We start from the raw sequence: 15029 nt of genomic DNA, 5'->3' as shown, positions 1-15029 counted from the left end.
AAATCTTTATGGCAGAAACGTATGGAAAAGGCAAATAAAGTTGTAATAAACAGACTGAAAGCCTGATTACAGACACTCACAGCATGCAGAGCTGAGGACAAACACAACACTGGCTGCATGTTGCGACACTTTATTAAGATGGAAACATGCTTGAGCAAAATGACCAGCAACAACAATCACTGTGTGCAGCTCCAGCATGGGACACACCAGGCAAATAAACCTAAAGCCCTTCACCAGAACCTGCTAATTGATCACAGAGTTTAATCTATTTCCAAGCGATGTGATGGGCTGAGAAAGAAAAGGAACACTTTTAAATGAAAGCTAAGATCCTAAACAACTCAACGCAGTCTGCGCTGAGATGGGATGTACATGTGGATGAGGATGTAGACTAAAAGCTGAGATATGAGCGTCTGCTCTCCGGCTGGGCGCTCTGCGCTGACATTAAAGCTCTGTTAATGATGTGATGCTGACACAGCAGCTCTGACTTAATGAGAAAAAAGAGTGCCCCATGGACGGTTGCTGTGGCGATGATGGACAAAATGGAGACTGAAGGGATTGAGTTTGATCCCCTTTTTTTTTTTTTTTTTTAAAGTAAAGAGGGGGTCCCTCCATCAGACGGCTGCAGAGTTGCTACCTGCTTGCCCGGCCCCCTTGGCGCGCCCGTCTTCAGCCTGAGCGGGGGAAGGGCTGGAATGTCGCTGCCGTCTCATGAAGGGAAAGACACTGACAGGAAGGAAGGGAGAAATTCAATCCAAGGTTTTATCTGAGGAGAGGAGAGCGCTTCGAGGAGTGGGAGATCTCACCTTTTCTTGGTTTCTTGGGGGACAATCGCTTTGGCCAGCATGTTTTTGTACAAGTCAGACTTGAGATACCTGGGATAAGAGTCCTACACATAAACACACAAGCACACGTATACAGTAAACAGGTCAGGTCATAGGTCATGGGAGGGAGAGAAACAACTAGAGACGTCTGGTATTATTGGCATATCAATATTATCGGCTGATGTTGACAAATTATTGGCATCAGGTTTCACTTTTTTAACTCAACAACTTTTACACAGCATACACATATTACATATCAAACTCTTCAGCAACGTCTCCTCTAACTCAAAATGACCAAATATAAGAGATGTCACGTATAGTTTTGTTTGTTTGTTTGACACAACTCACTCCAAAAATATCGGTATCTGTTGATATCGGTATCAGAAATGAAGCGTTAGACAGTATATCGGATATTGGTAAAAAAAAGGCAATATCGACATTCCTGGAAACTACTACAGAGATTTTAGATGATAATAATGTTTCAGAGGTGTGTTTAGGCTCACTGATGACCATTAATTCATCACAAAAACAAAATCCCTGATCTGACTGGCGAGAGACGGATCTGAAAACTGGAGACATTTGTGACAGTGAGGGACAGGGGGACTCTGGACAAACTGCTCTCTATTATGGACAATCCTGCTCATCCACTCCACCGGACTGTAGAGGGGCAAAGGAGCTCCTTCTCCAATAGACTTTTACAGCTGCGCTGTCACAGTGAGCGCTACAAGAACACATTCTTACCATTCTCTATACAGATGTACAATAACTCCCCACTTTGTGACAGATAACTAACATTCATTTCAAAGCCTCTGTGTAAACTGGCACTGCATTTAGTCACATGTTGTATATATTGTACATTTCTAAATTTCCATATTCTATATTGCCAATTTTACTTTAGATAGTTTTATTTATCTTTTATCTTTGTAAAAGTGTACATATTCCAGATTGCTTTATGGATAGTACCTATTCTATTTTATTATTATTATTTACTTTTTTTTTTCTTACCTACTATTGCTGTTCTATTTCTTCCTCTATTGCTGTTCTGAGCTACTGTGACAACAGAATTTCCCTTGTGGATGAATAAAGTCTGTCTAAGTCTAAGTCTAAGTCTAAAACAACAGAGCAGAAATAAACTGAGTCTGTGTGAAGCAGAAAATCAAAGCTCTAATCCACCTGATTGGAAGTTTAAAGCTGGAACAATACCAGGATTCATCAGGCTCTGAAAAGGCTTAGCGACAATCATTTTGACATGGACTGGCCCCCACAGAGTCCAGTTCTGAACCTGACTGAGACACTTTGGGATGTGCTGGAGAAGGTTTTGGATAGTGGTCGGACTCCCACATCATTACTACAAGCTCTTGGAGAAAAATAAATGCAACCTGCGATTGCCGCCATTATCAAAATTTAAAACGAAATATAATGATGCGTGACCTTTTCTTTTAGCGACTTTCTTCTTGCCGGCAGCCTGGAAACAGTGTGGATGCTACAAAATACTAAAACCTGGTTAGATACCAGACTTAGGAGGAAGCTTTCATTTTATTATCCGTTTGTTTTTAGTAAACGTCCGATGCACATTGCCAGATGATGGATCCTTGATGGTTAGATATTTATGCAGTAAACTGATTTTAAGTCTCAGCTGGCTCATTTCACAACAAGGTCATTAGCTCTGATGTAAAATGGCTTAAAGAAGAAACATTTGTTCAGATCTCCACCAATCAGAAACATCTTGACCATAAGTGATAATTAAATATTCTGTCAGAATGGATTTTAGCAGGAAGAAGCAAGAATAATAATAGTTTTTACTTCATTAACGTACTGTCTAGTACATTTTTAGATCTACATCTCTAGATCTATTAACGTCTAGTACATCTCTAGATGTACTAGACAGTTGTTGGATGCCATGTTTTGGTGCTCGGAGGTTAAAATTTCTAATTTCAAGGTATTTCATTGAGTAACCTATAAAGGGTTAAGCAGATGTTAAAATCTGAGCTTCTTTGAGATCCTACATGTGATTCCGAGATGCGGGAGATCAACACACCAGCAGAACATCTAAGGTGGTCTGGAGCTCCCAAACAAAGGTCCAAGAAATGAAACTATAAACTCCATGGTCATCTTTCCATAACTCCATGGCTGCATGGAGTTAAAGGCAACTAGGGCTCATTAACTGTTTCCTTTACCTTTAAAATTGTGCAAAACCTAAACACAGGCATGCAATAAAAACATTAATTTAAACACACCTACATTGCAAATAAACTCTCAAACATGACTAAGAAGTTTTCATGCTGCCACAAGGTGGTTTTTCAAATGTTTCAATATAAATGTATTATGACGCAAAAAATGAATTAGAAAAGGAAATGAGGAGGAAAGCCATCGATAACTAGTGCCAAATTCTTTGCAGCAAGTAGAAAAACCTGAAATAACATGAGCCTACCTTCCATAAGCCACAATTCTTGTCAAATCTCGTCTGCCAGACAAGACTTTATGAGAACTGAAGCTTATACACTGTTCAATGGAAAAACCTGCAAACTGCAATTGTTCTTTGTAGAAACTTACAAACATTGCTTTTATTTTTTGAGAAAAAAAAACTGCAATGGAAATGCAGCGACTGATGAAAATGGGGGTCATCAGCTGGTCTGTGTTGTTGGATCCAGCTGAAGAGCTGCTGTAACTCAGACTGATGGAGGAGTAAAGCTGGCCTTGATGAGAAATTAGATTCAGACACCAAGTTCAGTTGAATCTCCATGATTCAGAACTGTTTTAACATTAGGAAAGTGGCCATAATGCTACAGCCTATCAGTGTCGTTTTTAATATAAGTCAGTCAGACAGAATGAGTGTGAGACTCAGACCTTCTTCATAAGGAAGTAAATGTGCATCTGTGCATCATCCAAGACAAAGCGATGCGGTCGTTTGATCCCCTCTAATGTTTTATCCATCGTCTTGCTGTCGATGTTGACCCAGCGGGAGGCTCCAGGAGCCAGGAAGTTCCTAAAGGACAGAAAAGAGTGTCTGTGTTATGATGAAGGTAAACGCTGGCAGGTTTCAGCATGTCAGCGAGGTTTGTGTGTGACACTAACTTGTAAACATCCTCCACTTTCTCAGTGATCTTGGAACTTTCTCCATGTCTAATTTCCTCACAAGCTTGCCAGAAATGCAGGTTCTCCGCTGAAATTAGAGAGAAACACGTTCAGGTGCAATAAAAAAAGATCCTGTGAGGAAATCTTTGGTATTATTTCATATGATGTCTGAATGAGAATCAATCCTTCGTCCTTCTCACCGCTAAACTCTTTCTCCAGGTAGGTCATCAACTCCTGTCTGCCCATGGAGTCATTGAGAAGCTCTATGAAGCTGAAGCTCCAGCGCTCCACTCGAAGCCGTGTGGGGATGGGTACACTGCAGCCAGTGGGGACAATCAGAAAGCTGGATGAGACACTTTGATGCATTGCATGCTAAACAAATTCAAGGTGGTCACCATTCATATAGTTTTCTGGCTGAAAATGATATGAACTCAGGAATAAAAGGTGGAAAGACACGGTGTTACAGTGAATTAGTGTTATAGTGAATTAATCATTTTCACTTTTAATCAGGCCCTGTGATGGACTATTGACCTGTCCAGGGTTAACCCTGCTTCTCGCCCAGGGATTCTTAGGATTGACTCCAGCTCCCCACAACCCTTCGGGTTGGACTAACGGTTAACAAATTAGATGGATGGATGGATGGCTGGATGGATGGATGGAAGGATGGATGGATGGATGAACTGACGGACGGACGGACGGATGGATGGATGAATGGATGGATGGATGGATGGATGGATGGATGGATCGATGGATGGATGGATGAATGGACGGATGGACGGATGGACGAATAGATGGATGGATGGATGGATGAATGGACGGATGGACGAATAGATGGATGGATGGATGGATGAATGGATGGTTGAATGGACGGATGGACGGACGGAAGGATGAATGGATGGATGGATGGGTGGATGGAAGGATAGATGGATGTATGGAAGGATGGATGGATGAACGGACGGACGGATGAATGGATGGACGGGTGGGTGGCTGGAAGGATGTATGGATGTATGGATGGACTGATGGACGGACAGATAGATAGATAGATAGATAGATAGATAGATAGATAGATAGATAGATAGATAGATGGATGGATGGATGGACTGATGGACGGACAGATAGATAGATAGATAGATAGATAGATAGATAGATAGATAGATAGATAGATAGATAGATAGATAGATAGATAGATGGATGGATGGACTGATGGACGGACAGATAGATAGATAGATAGATAGATAGATAGATAGATAGATAGATAGATAGATAGATAGATAGATAGATAGATAGATAGATAGATAGATAGATAGATAGATGGATGGATGGATGGACTGATGGACGGACAGATAGATAGATAGATAGATAGATAGATAGATAGATAGAACTCACTCCCAGTTAAACACATAAGATAAAACGAACTTTGCAAATGATAATTACACTTCAGACTGGCTGAACTTTTTTGTTGTCTTCATCTTTTTTATTTATCAGAAAAGCAACTGAAGTTAAAATCTCAAATTTTTCCTTCTATTAGTTTGTTTCTGTATCAATAATGTATTTATCAATAAATAAATAAAATATGATATGTAAATCACACAAAACTCCACTTAGAGAACATTTCTCATTTTATTTCAAGGCTTGATCATGTCAGTGATGATTGGGGTTCTTAGTTATCCCTGAGACAGTTTGTCTTTTTGTGTTGACCTGGCAACCCGTCCAGGGTGTACACTACCTCTCACCTCCTAACAGCTGCAACAGGCTTCAGCCCCCTCCAGCCCACGACCATCCATCTATTCTCTAACATGGAACTGCGGTTGGTTTGTGGAGGAAGCTGAGACGTTTCTCTCCCCAGCCACTTCTTCAAGCACCTCTGAGGGAATCCCAAGGTTGTCTCAGGCCAGCTGAGAGACATCCTCCCCCCCACCCCCCAGCATGTCCTGGGTCTTCCTCCCAGTGGGATGTACCCAGACAACCTCCCCAGAGAGGCATCCTAACCAGATGCCCAAGCAACCTCATCTGACTCCTCTCAATGCAGAGGAGCAGCAGCTCTAATCCGACCCTTCCCGGATGACCGAGCTTCTCTCCTACTCTCTGACAGAGACAGAAATGTTTCTTACTTTCATTTCTACGTGTATATTTCTCTGGATAAAACTGTTTGGCCCCACACAAGTTTAAAAGGGGTACCCTTTGAGTAGATGTCAAAAAGAAACTCTCCTTTAATAGTAACTATAATATCTTTATTTCTATGGCATAGTCAAGGGGACCTTTAAAAACATCAACGTGTTTCTGGCCTTCCTCAGGGAGTCCAACAGACTTAATGAGTTCAGTGTGTCTTTATGGTGAAATTCCACCACCAGGGATTCTCCACCTGTAATTGGACTTTCCATCAACAGCCCTCCTCCCATAGGAACCACAGAAAAAACAGCAAAGAACTTCAAGCACCTAAATAAACTAAGATGGGATCATTTAAATAGGCAGGACGCTCACCCTGCTCTAACAGTCGACAAAAATACACCATAACTGCTCACATTACAACAAAGTTTTGGTGTTTTCTGGGACGAGTGCCGCTGAGGAAAAATTGTTATTGGTGGGATTTCATTTTATGGACACACTGAGTTCACTAACTCTGTTTGACTACCTGACGAAGACAGAAGACTGTTGTTGTTAAAAGTCAATATGCCGTAGAAAAAAAGAGATTTTAATTACTTTTTGTTAAAGGAGAGTTTTTTACATCTAGTCTATATTGCACAATCCAAAGAGCTTCCCCAGGAACAAACTATTTTTCGAGTTACTCTCCGATTAATGTCGTAGTATCAGGTAAGAAGAGTAAAGCTTTACACTGTCAAACCTGCCTTCAGCAACCTGCAAATGAAAGGATCGGGGACTGCTGCTTGTAATTGGGGGCTGATATTCATGTGATGTCATATGTAGGTCAGCTTAGTTCATCGTAGACCAAAGTAGGTGAGGCGAACGCGCTCTTGATTGCTGGGAAATTCCATATATTTGTGATGTTTTTTTCGTTCTGATCACTCAAATGATCAAGCTGATCGAGGTTACCACAGAGTTTCTAATGAAAACAGAGAACAAGCCAATGATTTTATGAAAAGATTGTTGGGAACAATGGCTTGTAAGCATTGCACTCGGGTGGAAACCAGCTAAGTCTTACAGCATGCAGAAGTTTGCAGGGAACACTACGGTGAAGGTTCGTTAATCTCTTTACATCAGCTGGCTAGGATCCTTCTCTTGTTAGCTTAAGCTACGTTGTAGTAAATGAAAGCTTAACATTGTGGCTGCTTAGCGAGAAGGTGACAACAACACTTAAATTAGGCTAATGCTAATGTGAGCTAATATTTTTGCTTTTTTTCACCATGATCCCCTAACAACTGTTTTGATGAAGACGACAAACAGGGCTCCTGTTTAAGAATTAAGGCCATTTTTTACACATATGAAGCAGTGGCGCCATAAAAATAGCAAATCATGTACTTATACAGGCCGAAACAATGGAGTATTTTTTTTTTATAAACGCTGCTTTCACCCATCAACACGAAGAGAACTTAAGACTTTCAAGCTTTTGTTAAGCGTTCTTCAACGTGCACAAGCTCATCTGGAGACCCAAACAGATCAACATATCAAGGAGCTGAACTGGTATGGCTTCACAAAGCTCAACTCTTTGCATATAAACTTTCTAACTCGCATCTTATTTGAACAAAATTAGCCGTTTTAGTTAGCAAAAGGCACACATTTACAAAACATCGATGGATCGTCTTCAGGTTGTACAGAATGACGCTGCAAGGCTACTTCATAAATCATCTAAATTCGCCCCTGTCACTCCGCTTCTTATCCAGCTGCACTGGCCCCCTGTTACTTATGCAATTCAATCCTGGTTTTAACGTATAGAGCCTTACATAAACAACCGCCTGGCTATATTAGAGACCTTTTAACGCCATACGTTCCCAGCCGGTCTTTTAGATCTGCTGACCAGGGTCTGCTGGCGGTTTTATATACGCGGTTTAAAACAAAAGGGGACAGAGCCTTTGCAGCAGTGGCCCCTGCTTTATGGAAATCCCTTCCTCTCAGCCTGAGATCGGCTGAGTCGGTGATCTGTTTTAAAAAGCAGCTCAAGCCATATCTTTTTAACCTTACTTTTACTTAGTTTTATTTGTTTTTGTTTCTTCTTGTTGTTTTCTTTTTTTATGTTGTTTTAATGTTTTGTTGTGAAGTGCTTTGTGATTTTTATCCTGAAAGGCACTTTTTAAATAAGCCTTTACTTATTTACTTACATAATTGAATACCATCATTTTTATCAATCCTTCTTTTTTATGTCGCCCTGAGATGGACTTGCGAGCTGTCCAGGGTGTACCCTGCCTCTCGCCCAATGATTGCTAGGATAGGCTCCAGCTTCCCCCGTGACCCTTAATTGGACTAAACAGTTTGGATAATGAATGAATGAAATCTTTTTTATGTCCTTTTATTCCACCCTTCCATTTCTGGCCATTGTGACCCCCATCCATTGTAGACTCCCCTTGTTTGCTGGTTTCTTGTTACGTGATTGTATTAAGGTGCTATTTGCTGTTCCAACTGAACTTGAGTGATCAGTTATTTTCTGGGTATTGCTAAGTGCATGGTCAGCCCTTTTGGAACAAAGACCCCATTCTCTTGTCAGAGTTATTTACTTGTTGCACTTTAACTTGAAGCCTTGTTACTTAAACAAGCTCCAGAGCCGACTGTGCCTATTTGTGGCTCAATCAGTTGAGTCCTTGCCTTTAACTGGAGCTCTGTAGGGTCATAAATCAATGTCAACATCCCAGTATCGCAAACTGACAGTGTTCATGTTAGGTTTGAATGAACAAAAGACTCTGACGCTCTTGGTCCAGACCCAAATCCAATCAATGTGGCAAAGAGTTCACATCAGAGTGATGGCAAACCTGGCAGCTTCAAAGACTTATAAATCATCACAAATGATTTGCGAGTGACTGCTGGCCATTTTGGACACCCCATCTTAGTAAATATGGCATATAAATATAAATAAATATAAATTATAAATATATTTGCAAATAAATATGGCAAAAAAAGCACAGATGTTGTGAAAATGTGTCATTAACTTCTGCAACGCGGCGTCTTCCTGTTATTTTCCACTTGTTTAAATCATTTCCAGCCAAAGAAAATGGAATAAAATTCTCTGTAAACTAAAGTTTTGCGTGGCCGTTAATCATTTAGGCCTTAACTGTACGTTCAACAAAACAGATGAGGGTCCGGGTCTCACATGTCTGCGTTCATCGTCCAGTGTGCAGTGTCATCAGAGATCCAAGGGTTACTGGGAAGGCAGCCTTGCATAATGGGATCGTGGTTCTGGTACTGCTCGCTGTATTTCACAAAACTGCTCAAATGCACAGGCATGCGCAGAGAAAATCACACACACACACACACACACAGTATTATTGTATTAGTGCAGTAGATCATAACACTTAATGGCCACTAATTCCAACATGCCTCAGGAAGTATCCATTAGAGGCTCTTAAAGCAGGAGCTCTAAGCTCAGTGTGCATTTGTGTGTGTGTGTGTGTGTGTGTGTGTGTGTGTGTGTGTGTGTGTGTGTGTGTTTTTGCGTGCTAGAAGATGGAGAATTTGGTTCAGGCAGTAGCACTTCCATTAGATCTTATTTGCTATCTGTGTGAGAGTGTGTGAGAGTGTGTGTGTGTGTGTGTGTGTGTGCATGTGAGCTGACACATACCTCTCTAAACAAATGGATGACTTTACACGGTTTCTTCCAAGAGCACGCCTCGAGGTTTCAATCTGGCAACAAAAGCAGGGATGCACAAATCTAATACACACACACACACATGTCAACAATGCACTTAAAAGTGATGCCGTTGCTTACCTCTCTTTTGTAGTAGTCACTGTTCTAGTTCTGAAAAGAGGAAGAAAATGTCATCATGTGTCTGCGAATAATGAAACAGGGTTTATTTTTTCGTATTTGTTGCCGCTTGGACACTTACTGTTTAACAATCGGAAGCAAGAGGAAGAAGCAAAACAGTACAAGATTGAGACACTGTGTGAGTGTGTGTGTGTGTGTGTGTGTGTGTGTGTGTGTGTGTGTGTGTGTTATTACTCTAGATTTCAAACAGGGAGTAGAGAAAAGTTACTGACCAGCGTCACACTCAGACTGAAGTTATTTGGTCGCTCTAGACCCATATCCAACACGTTCTGCACCCCAGGCTGAAAGAGTACATGCAGACACAGTTGGATTTGCCATATGTGTCAATGCAGAATGTGTGTGTGTGTGTGCGTGTGAGCAAGCACTTAACCTTCCTTCAGCTTTCCACATCACTAGTTCTGACTTTTATTCCCAGGTTTCTTTCTTTTTCTCCAAGCCCTCGTCCCTAATTCATAAGGTCATGACGAGACAGAGTCCCTCGTCCTGCTTCCTGTTTCCAACTAACCAGCGTTACTCTCTTTGCTCTCCATCATGCCTGTTTGTCCCTCCCCTGCTGCTATGCGTCCTGTTTAGATGTCTACGTGTAAAAATAAAGCGGTAACAGAAGCAACGTGGAGATTTGCTTTTTTCTTCTCTATGCCACACCCCCGCCTCCAGTTTCTCCTGTTGTGTGCTGACGCTTTTACCAGATACTTTGAATATTTCATGCTGGAGGTGGAAGGAACCGAGGGGGAACATTAGCGAGCCTCTGTTTTCAAAGACTGCAGTAAAACTGAGTCTATACTCTACATGCTTATATATATATATGCTATATATATATATATATATATACATATATATATATATATATACATATATATATATATATATACATATATATATATATATACATATATATATATATATATATATATATATATATATATATATATATATATATATATATATATATATATACATATATATATATATATATATGTATATATATGGAAATAGAAAGAGTAGAATGGTACAGTTCAGATAGATGCAACATGTATAAAGTTATTACATACGTTTAATATTACATATTACATATTTATGTAATATAAAAATGGTTTTTAATGAGCTTCAGGTTAAAATGAACACATCAGCTAGACATATAGCCGTGTGTATGTTACAGCAGAGGGAGGTGTAATGAACGTACCGGGGGTCTATTGATGAGCCAGTAAGCCTGCTCCTGACACTCTAAAACAATGCGGTCCGCCTTCCGCCTCTGTTTGGATGCTCTAAACATGAATCACAGTGTAAGTCTGGGTAAATTTTTAGCTTATGTGTGTGTGTGCATCCATGCACGACTGTGTACCTGAGTTGCTCTCTGGCCTGCATCACCACAAAGTCCCAGGTGTGGTTGATCTTCTTGTGCAACACACTGTACCTTTCCTTAAAAAGAAATGGGGGTGCATAGAGTCATGACTATGCTCTTACGCCAGCCTTCTACATAATTCATTACATTGTACGCATGCATGCCTCAAGATGCTGACACACACTCTCATCACCTTTTCATATTCCATCAGTTCTCCTTGTTTCCTTATGTTCTTTTTGGCCAAATAAATAGCTGTGAACAGAGAAAGCAAAGAAAGACATGTCACAGATAATCGGTTCTATCCACAGCTGCATCATTTTTCTTAACTGTGTTTGAAGCAGTAGCTTAATTTATCCCAATACGGCATTTAAAAGTGGATTTCAGTCATGTAATGGGAATATATACAGTCGTGTAAAACCTAAAGCGCAACATCTTTTATTTCTTCTGTTGTACATATTAGGATTAAGACTCCAGTCATGTCCGGGTCCTAAAATCAGGTCAATACAACCTCACATGAGCAACATCACACGTTACGCTGTGTATTTATCTATTGAACAAAGACTAAGCCAAACTGTGGAATCAGGGTTTGAAAAACTGAACACACTCCATGATGCAGGAGTTTCCAGAACCGCCTTCCCCAGAAATAACATGCAGTTTGTTTTCTGTGGATTCTTAACATCATGGTGGAGGAATTTGGATCCATATTCATTCATAAATTTGCACCAGTTCATAGATGTTTGCAGCAACGTTTGATGCACGGTTCTCCTAACCCTGCAGAGCCCAACATGACATATTTGATCCATACTTTCTGAGACGTTATGCATCACTTTATGGTAAAACTTTTGCTGAAAATCCTGTTAAACACAGTCTGATACTCATCTTCGCCTGCTAAGGTGACAATTACACTACAATAATTTTGACATATTACATAGTAATGAATGGTAAAGATCCCCTTTTTATTAAAGGCAAAAGAAAGACCTCATATTTAAATAACAATGTAATTCTTTTTTACTGTTTTGTCATGGATTGTGCTTTAAAAGGTTAAGGTCTTATCACAATTTTTCACCCAGGTTAAAGTCTGGACTTTATTTCTTTTTATAATCTGCCAACCCTTCAGCTGCCAGACAGATGGCCTCACATATGACTTCACAAAAGTTTGTGGTGCATTCAGTGACTGCAATGTGTTCAGGTCATGTAGTTTGAAGACAAGCCCAGATAATCAGCCCTCCACCACCGTGCTTGACAGTTGGTTTCATGTTTTAGTGTTGATATACTGTTTGGCTAGAAAAAAAAAGCTGCATATTATGATCAGATATCTTCATCTTGTCCCAAAGGTTTATTCCTGTTTCTTCCACTTTCTCATGCACAGTCAAAAATGATCTGCTTAATGAGTCATTTCTGCATTAATGGTATCAAACTAACATCTAGCTATCAAATGCTATCCACAGTGGTAGCATCCGATAGCTTCTCATAACATTGCATGTTGTAGAATAAAAAGTTTTGTCCTTTAATTTATAAGACAAATGTATTATATTTAAACTGATTTGTGGTTTTATGTGCTTCATACTGAACTATGTTGATGTTTTATCTGCTCTCACACTTGCTTGTCTCTTTCTGTGAAGGACTGCAGATAGAAATTAGCATCTTACTAAATCTAGTACAGTCATATCTATTTTACTGTGAATAATCAATGCATCTGCACGTGCTCCTTTAATAAAATAAAAAAAATTTAAATGATGCTTTGTTGTATATACTGTTCCAGAAATCTTGCTGTTTCTTCAGAAGCTGCGCTGCCATGTTGTTTTTATAGACAAGAAGCTTCTTTCCTGCAACTCTTCCAAACAAATGAAACTTGTTTAATATTTTTCTAATATTACTGTCATAAACATAAACATTTTACAAGCAAACTGAGGCCTGGAGAGTCTGAGGTGTATATCCTGGCTGAACCTGCTGGGACGTCCACTCCGGTGAAGACAGCTTGCTTTCTTGAATGAATCCCTCTTGTGAAATATCTTTCTATTAGTGGAATGATGAACTCCAGATGGTTTGAAGTAACTTTATAACTTTTCTCAGACTGATGGACAGCAACAAATTCTCAAAGATCATCGTCTTTCATCATCAACGTCTTAATTCCTACCAAAGCTGTAAGATCAAAGTTTCCACACACTAGTTCTGCATTTCGGCTTAGTTTTTCTACCTTTCCAACGCCTCCCCACCACCTGCGGCTCTCTTACCGTAGTCCAGCTCTGTGGCAGGCCACCTCGTACTAGTCCAGAAGTAAGGAGTCTGAAAAGACATGTTAGATATTTCCTTCTTTCAAAGAGGCTGGTATCAAGATAGACGACATAAAAGAGGCAAAAGAGAGTAGCAGACGGATGGGATTACAGTTGGAAGTGGGCTAATGGAGGATGGGAAAGGGAAATAGACACAAATGGAGAGAAAATGACCATTTAGGATAAAGACAGCTGGAAGAAGGGTGGAGTTTTACATGACAGGTCGATGGTCTGACCTGGAAGCGGTACGGCGTCTCGTCAGGCCGCAGCACGAGGCACCGTGGCTCTTTGAGCGGGTAAATATATCCATATTTCACCAACATGCCACCAACATGCAGAGCCTCTGTAAAAACACCACAGAAAAAGTGTCCAAATTTTATCCCGACGACAATCACAAAGCCAACAAAGCTCCCACACCAGCTGAGCCTATGAACATGATATGTAGCGTGGGATGGGGGGGTTTACCACTGTGGTGTGTGTGTGACTGCACATGAGAGTTGCTGACTTTACTGGGAGTGAAGCTCAATGTGTGAAACTGGGAAAAAGGGATGCTGGAAAATGATTATTTTCCCCAAAGTGGTTCGTTTTCGTTGGTTCGCCCTCTTAAATCAAAGCTCATCAATCTTCCGTCTCTCCTCATTTGTTAGAGAGCCCCCCCCCCTAAAAAAAAAAAAAAAAGCTGTGCACTGCATTTTAATCAGCTCTTTGCTGACTAACTCCACTCTCTCCACCAGCCTTCACTTTTTGTTTTGCTTTTTTTTTTTTTTTTTCCAACCCCTAATTTAACTCATGGAGATTTCTCCCCGGAGGAGAAAGTCTCCGCAGGGACACTTATCAAACACACATCATCAGGTGACTTAATCATACCTGGTCCCACATGTCCTTAACCTTATTCCTGTTTACTGGAAACAGTACTCCCCCCCCCCACCAAACACACACGTATTCTCTTCCATCTCATCTTGAGAGAAAACATCATAACCTGGCAACTCAGCAGGCAGAATGAAACACACAGAACTCACCTTCCTCGCAGATGCTGTACTTCTGGATCAACCATGTGATGATGTCGTGACCTGTGGAACCAGATGGATTAGAGAGAAAAAGTTCAAGAACTCCCTTCAGCCTCTCTGCAAAGCAGCCACAAGGTTCTCTAAGATGTTCTGCATTGTGTGTGACTGCTGGAACAAACACCCGGCTCACACAGATTCCACAGAAACACACACACACACACACACACCTGTCATGGCGTGTGGGATGACAGTGATGAGGAGCCTTTGGTTTCTCATCTTCATGCCCATGTCAGGGTCTTGCATAGCCACAATCACTTTCTCCATCTGTCATTGAAAAGCACGCAAAAGCGCGCGCGAACATGAGCAGGTTTATACTGGTGATAGAAATAATAATAATAATAATAATAATAATAATAATAATAATAATAATAGATGATAAAGACAAGCTTTGAGAGATGAATTAAATGGAAAATGGTTGAGGTCGAGCAGTGCGCTCCTGCTGTTTGTTTAGTTGCTTTTATTTTGGAAGCCGTTCAGATGTGTTGGATGTTGTCGGATCGGTTGTTTACGGCAAATGTTTTA

General features: G+C 40.5%; 1 protein-coding gene across 1 annotated transcript; it reads right to left on the bottom strand.

Annotated features, from left to right (window-relative positions):
- Nucleotides 1-611: 611 nt before the first annotated feature.
- rgs11 (regulator of G protein signaling 11) lies at nucleotides 612-14771 on the bottom strand (the record flags this gene model as incomplete). The annotated part of the gene is made up of 16 exons (XM_079243195.1): nucleotides 612-723; nucleotides 804-886; nucleotides 3669-3807; nucleotides 3897-3984; nucleotides 4097-4212; nucleotides 9154-9267; nucleotides 9622-9683; nucleotides 9769-9792; nucleotides 10038-10106; nucleotides 11009-11090; nucleotides 11168-11244; nucleotides 11361-11419; nucleotides 13402-13453; nucleotides 13677-13783; nucleotides 14460-14510; nucleotides 14675-14771. 16 exons carry the CDS (start codon nucleotides 14769-14771, stop codon nucleotides 612-614), a joined length of 1332 nt encoding a protein of 443 aa, XP_079099321.1.
- Between the last annotated feature and the right edge of the window lie 258 nt (nucleotides 14772-15029).

This window comes from Telmatherina bonti (assembly GCF_933228915.1).
Source record: "Telmatherina bonti genome assembly, chromosome: 7".
Taxonomy (NCBI): domain Eukaryota; kingdom Metazoa; phylum Chordata; class Actinopteri; order Atheriniformes; family Telmatherinidae; genus Telmatherina; species Telmatherina bonti.
The sequence above is the reverse complement of the archived record's forward strand: the minus strand, read 5'-3'. Positions and strand labels throughout refer to the sequence as shown.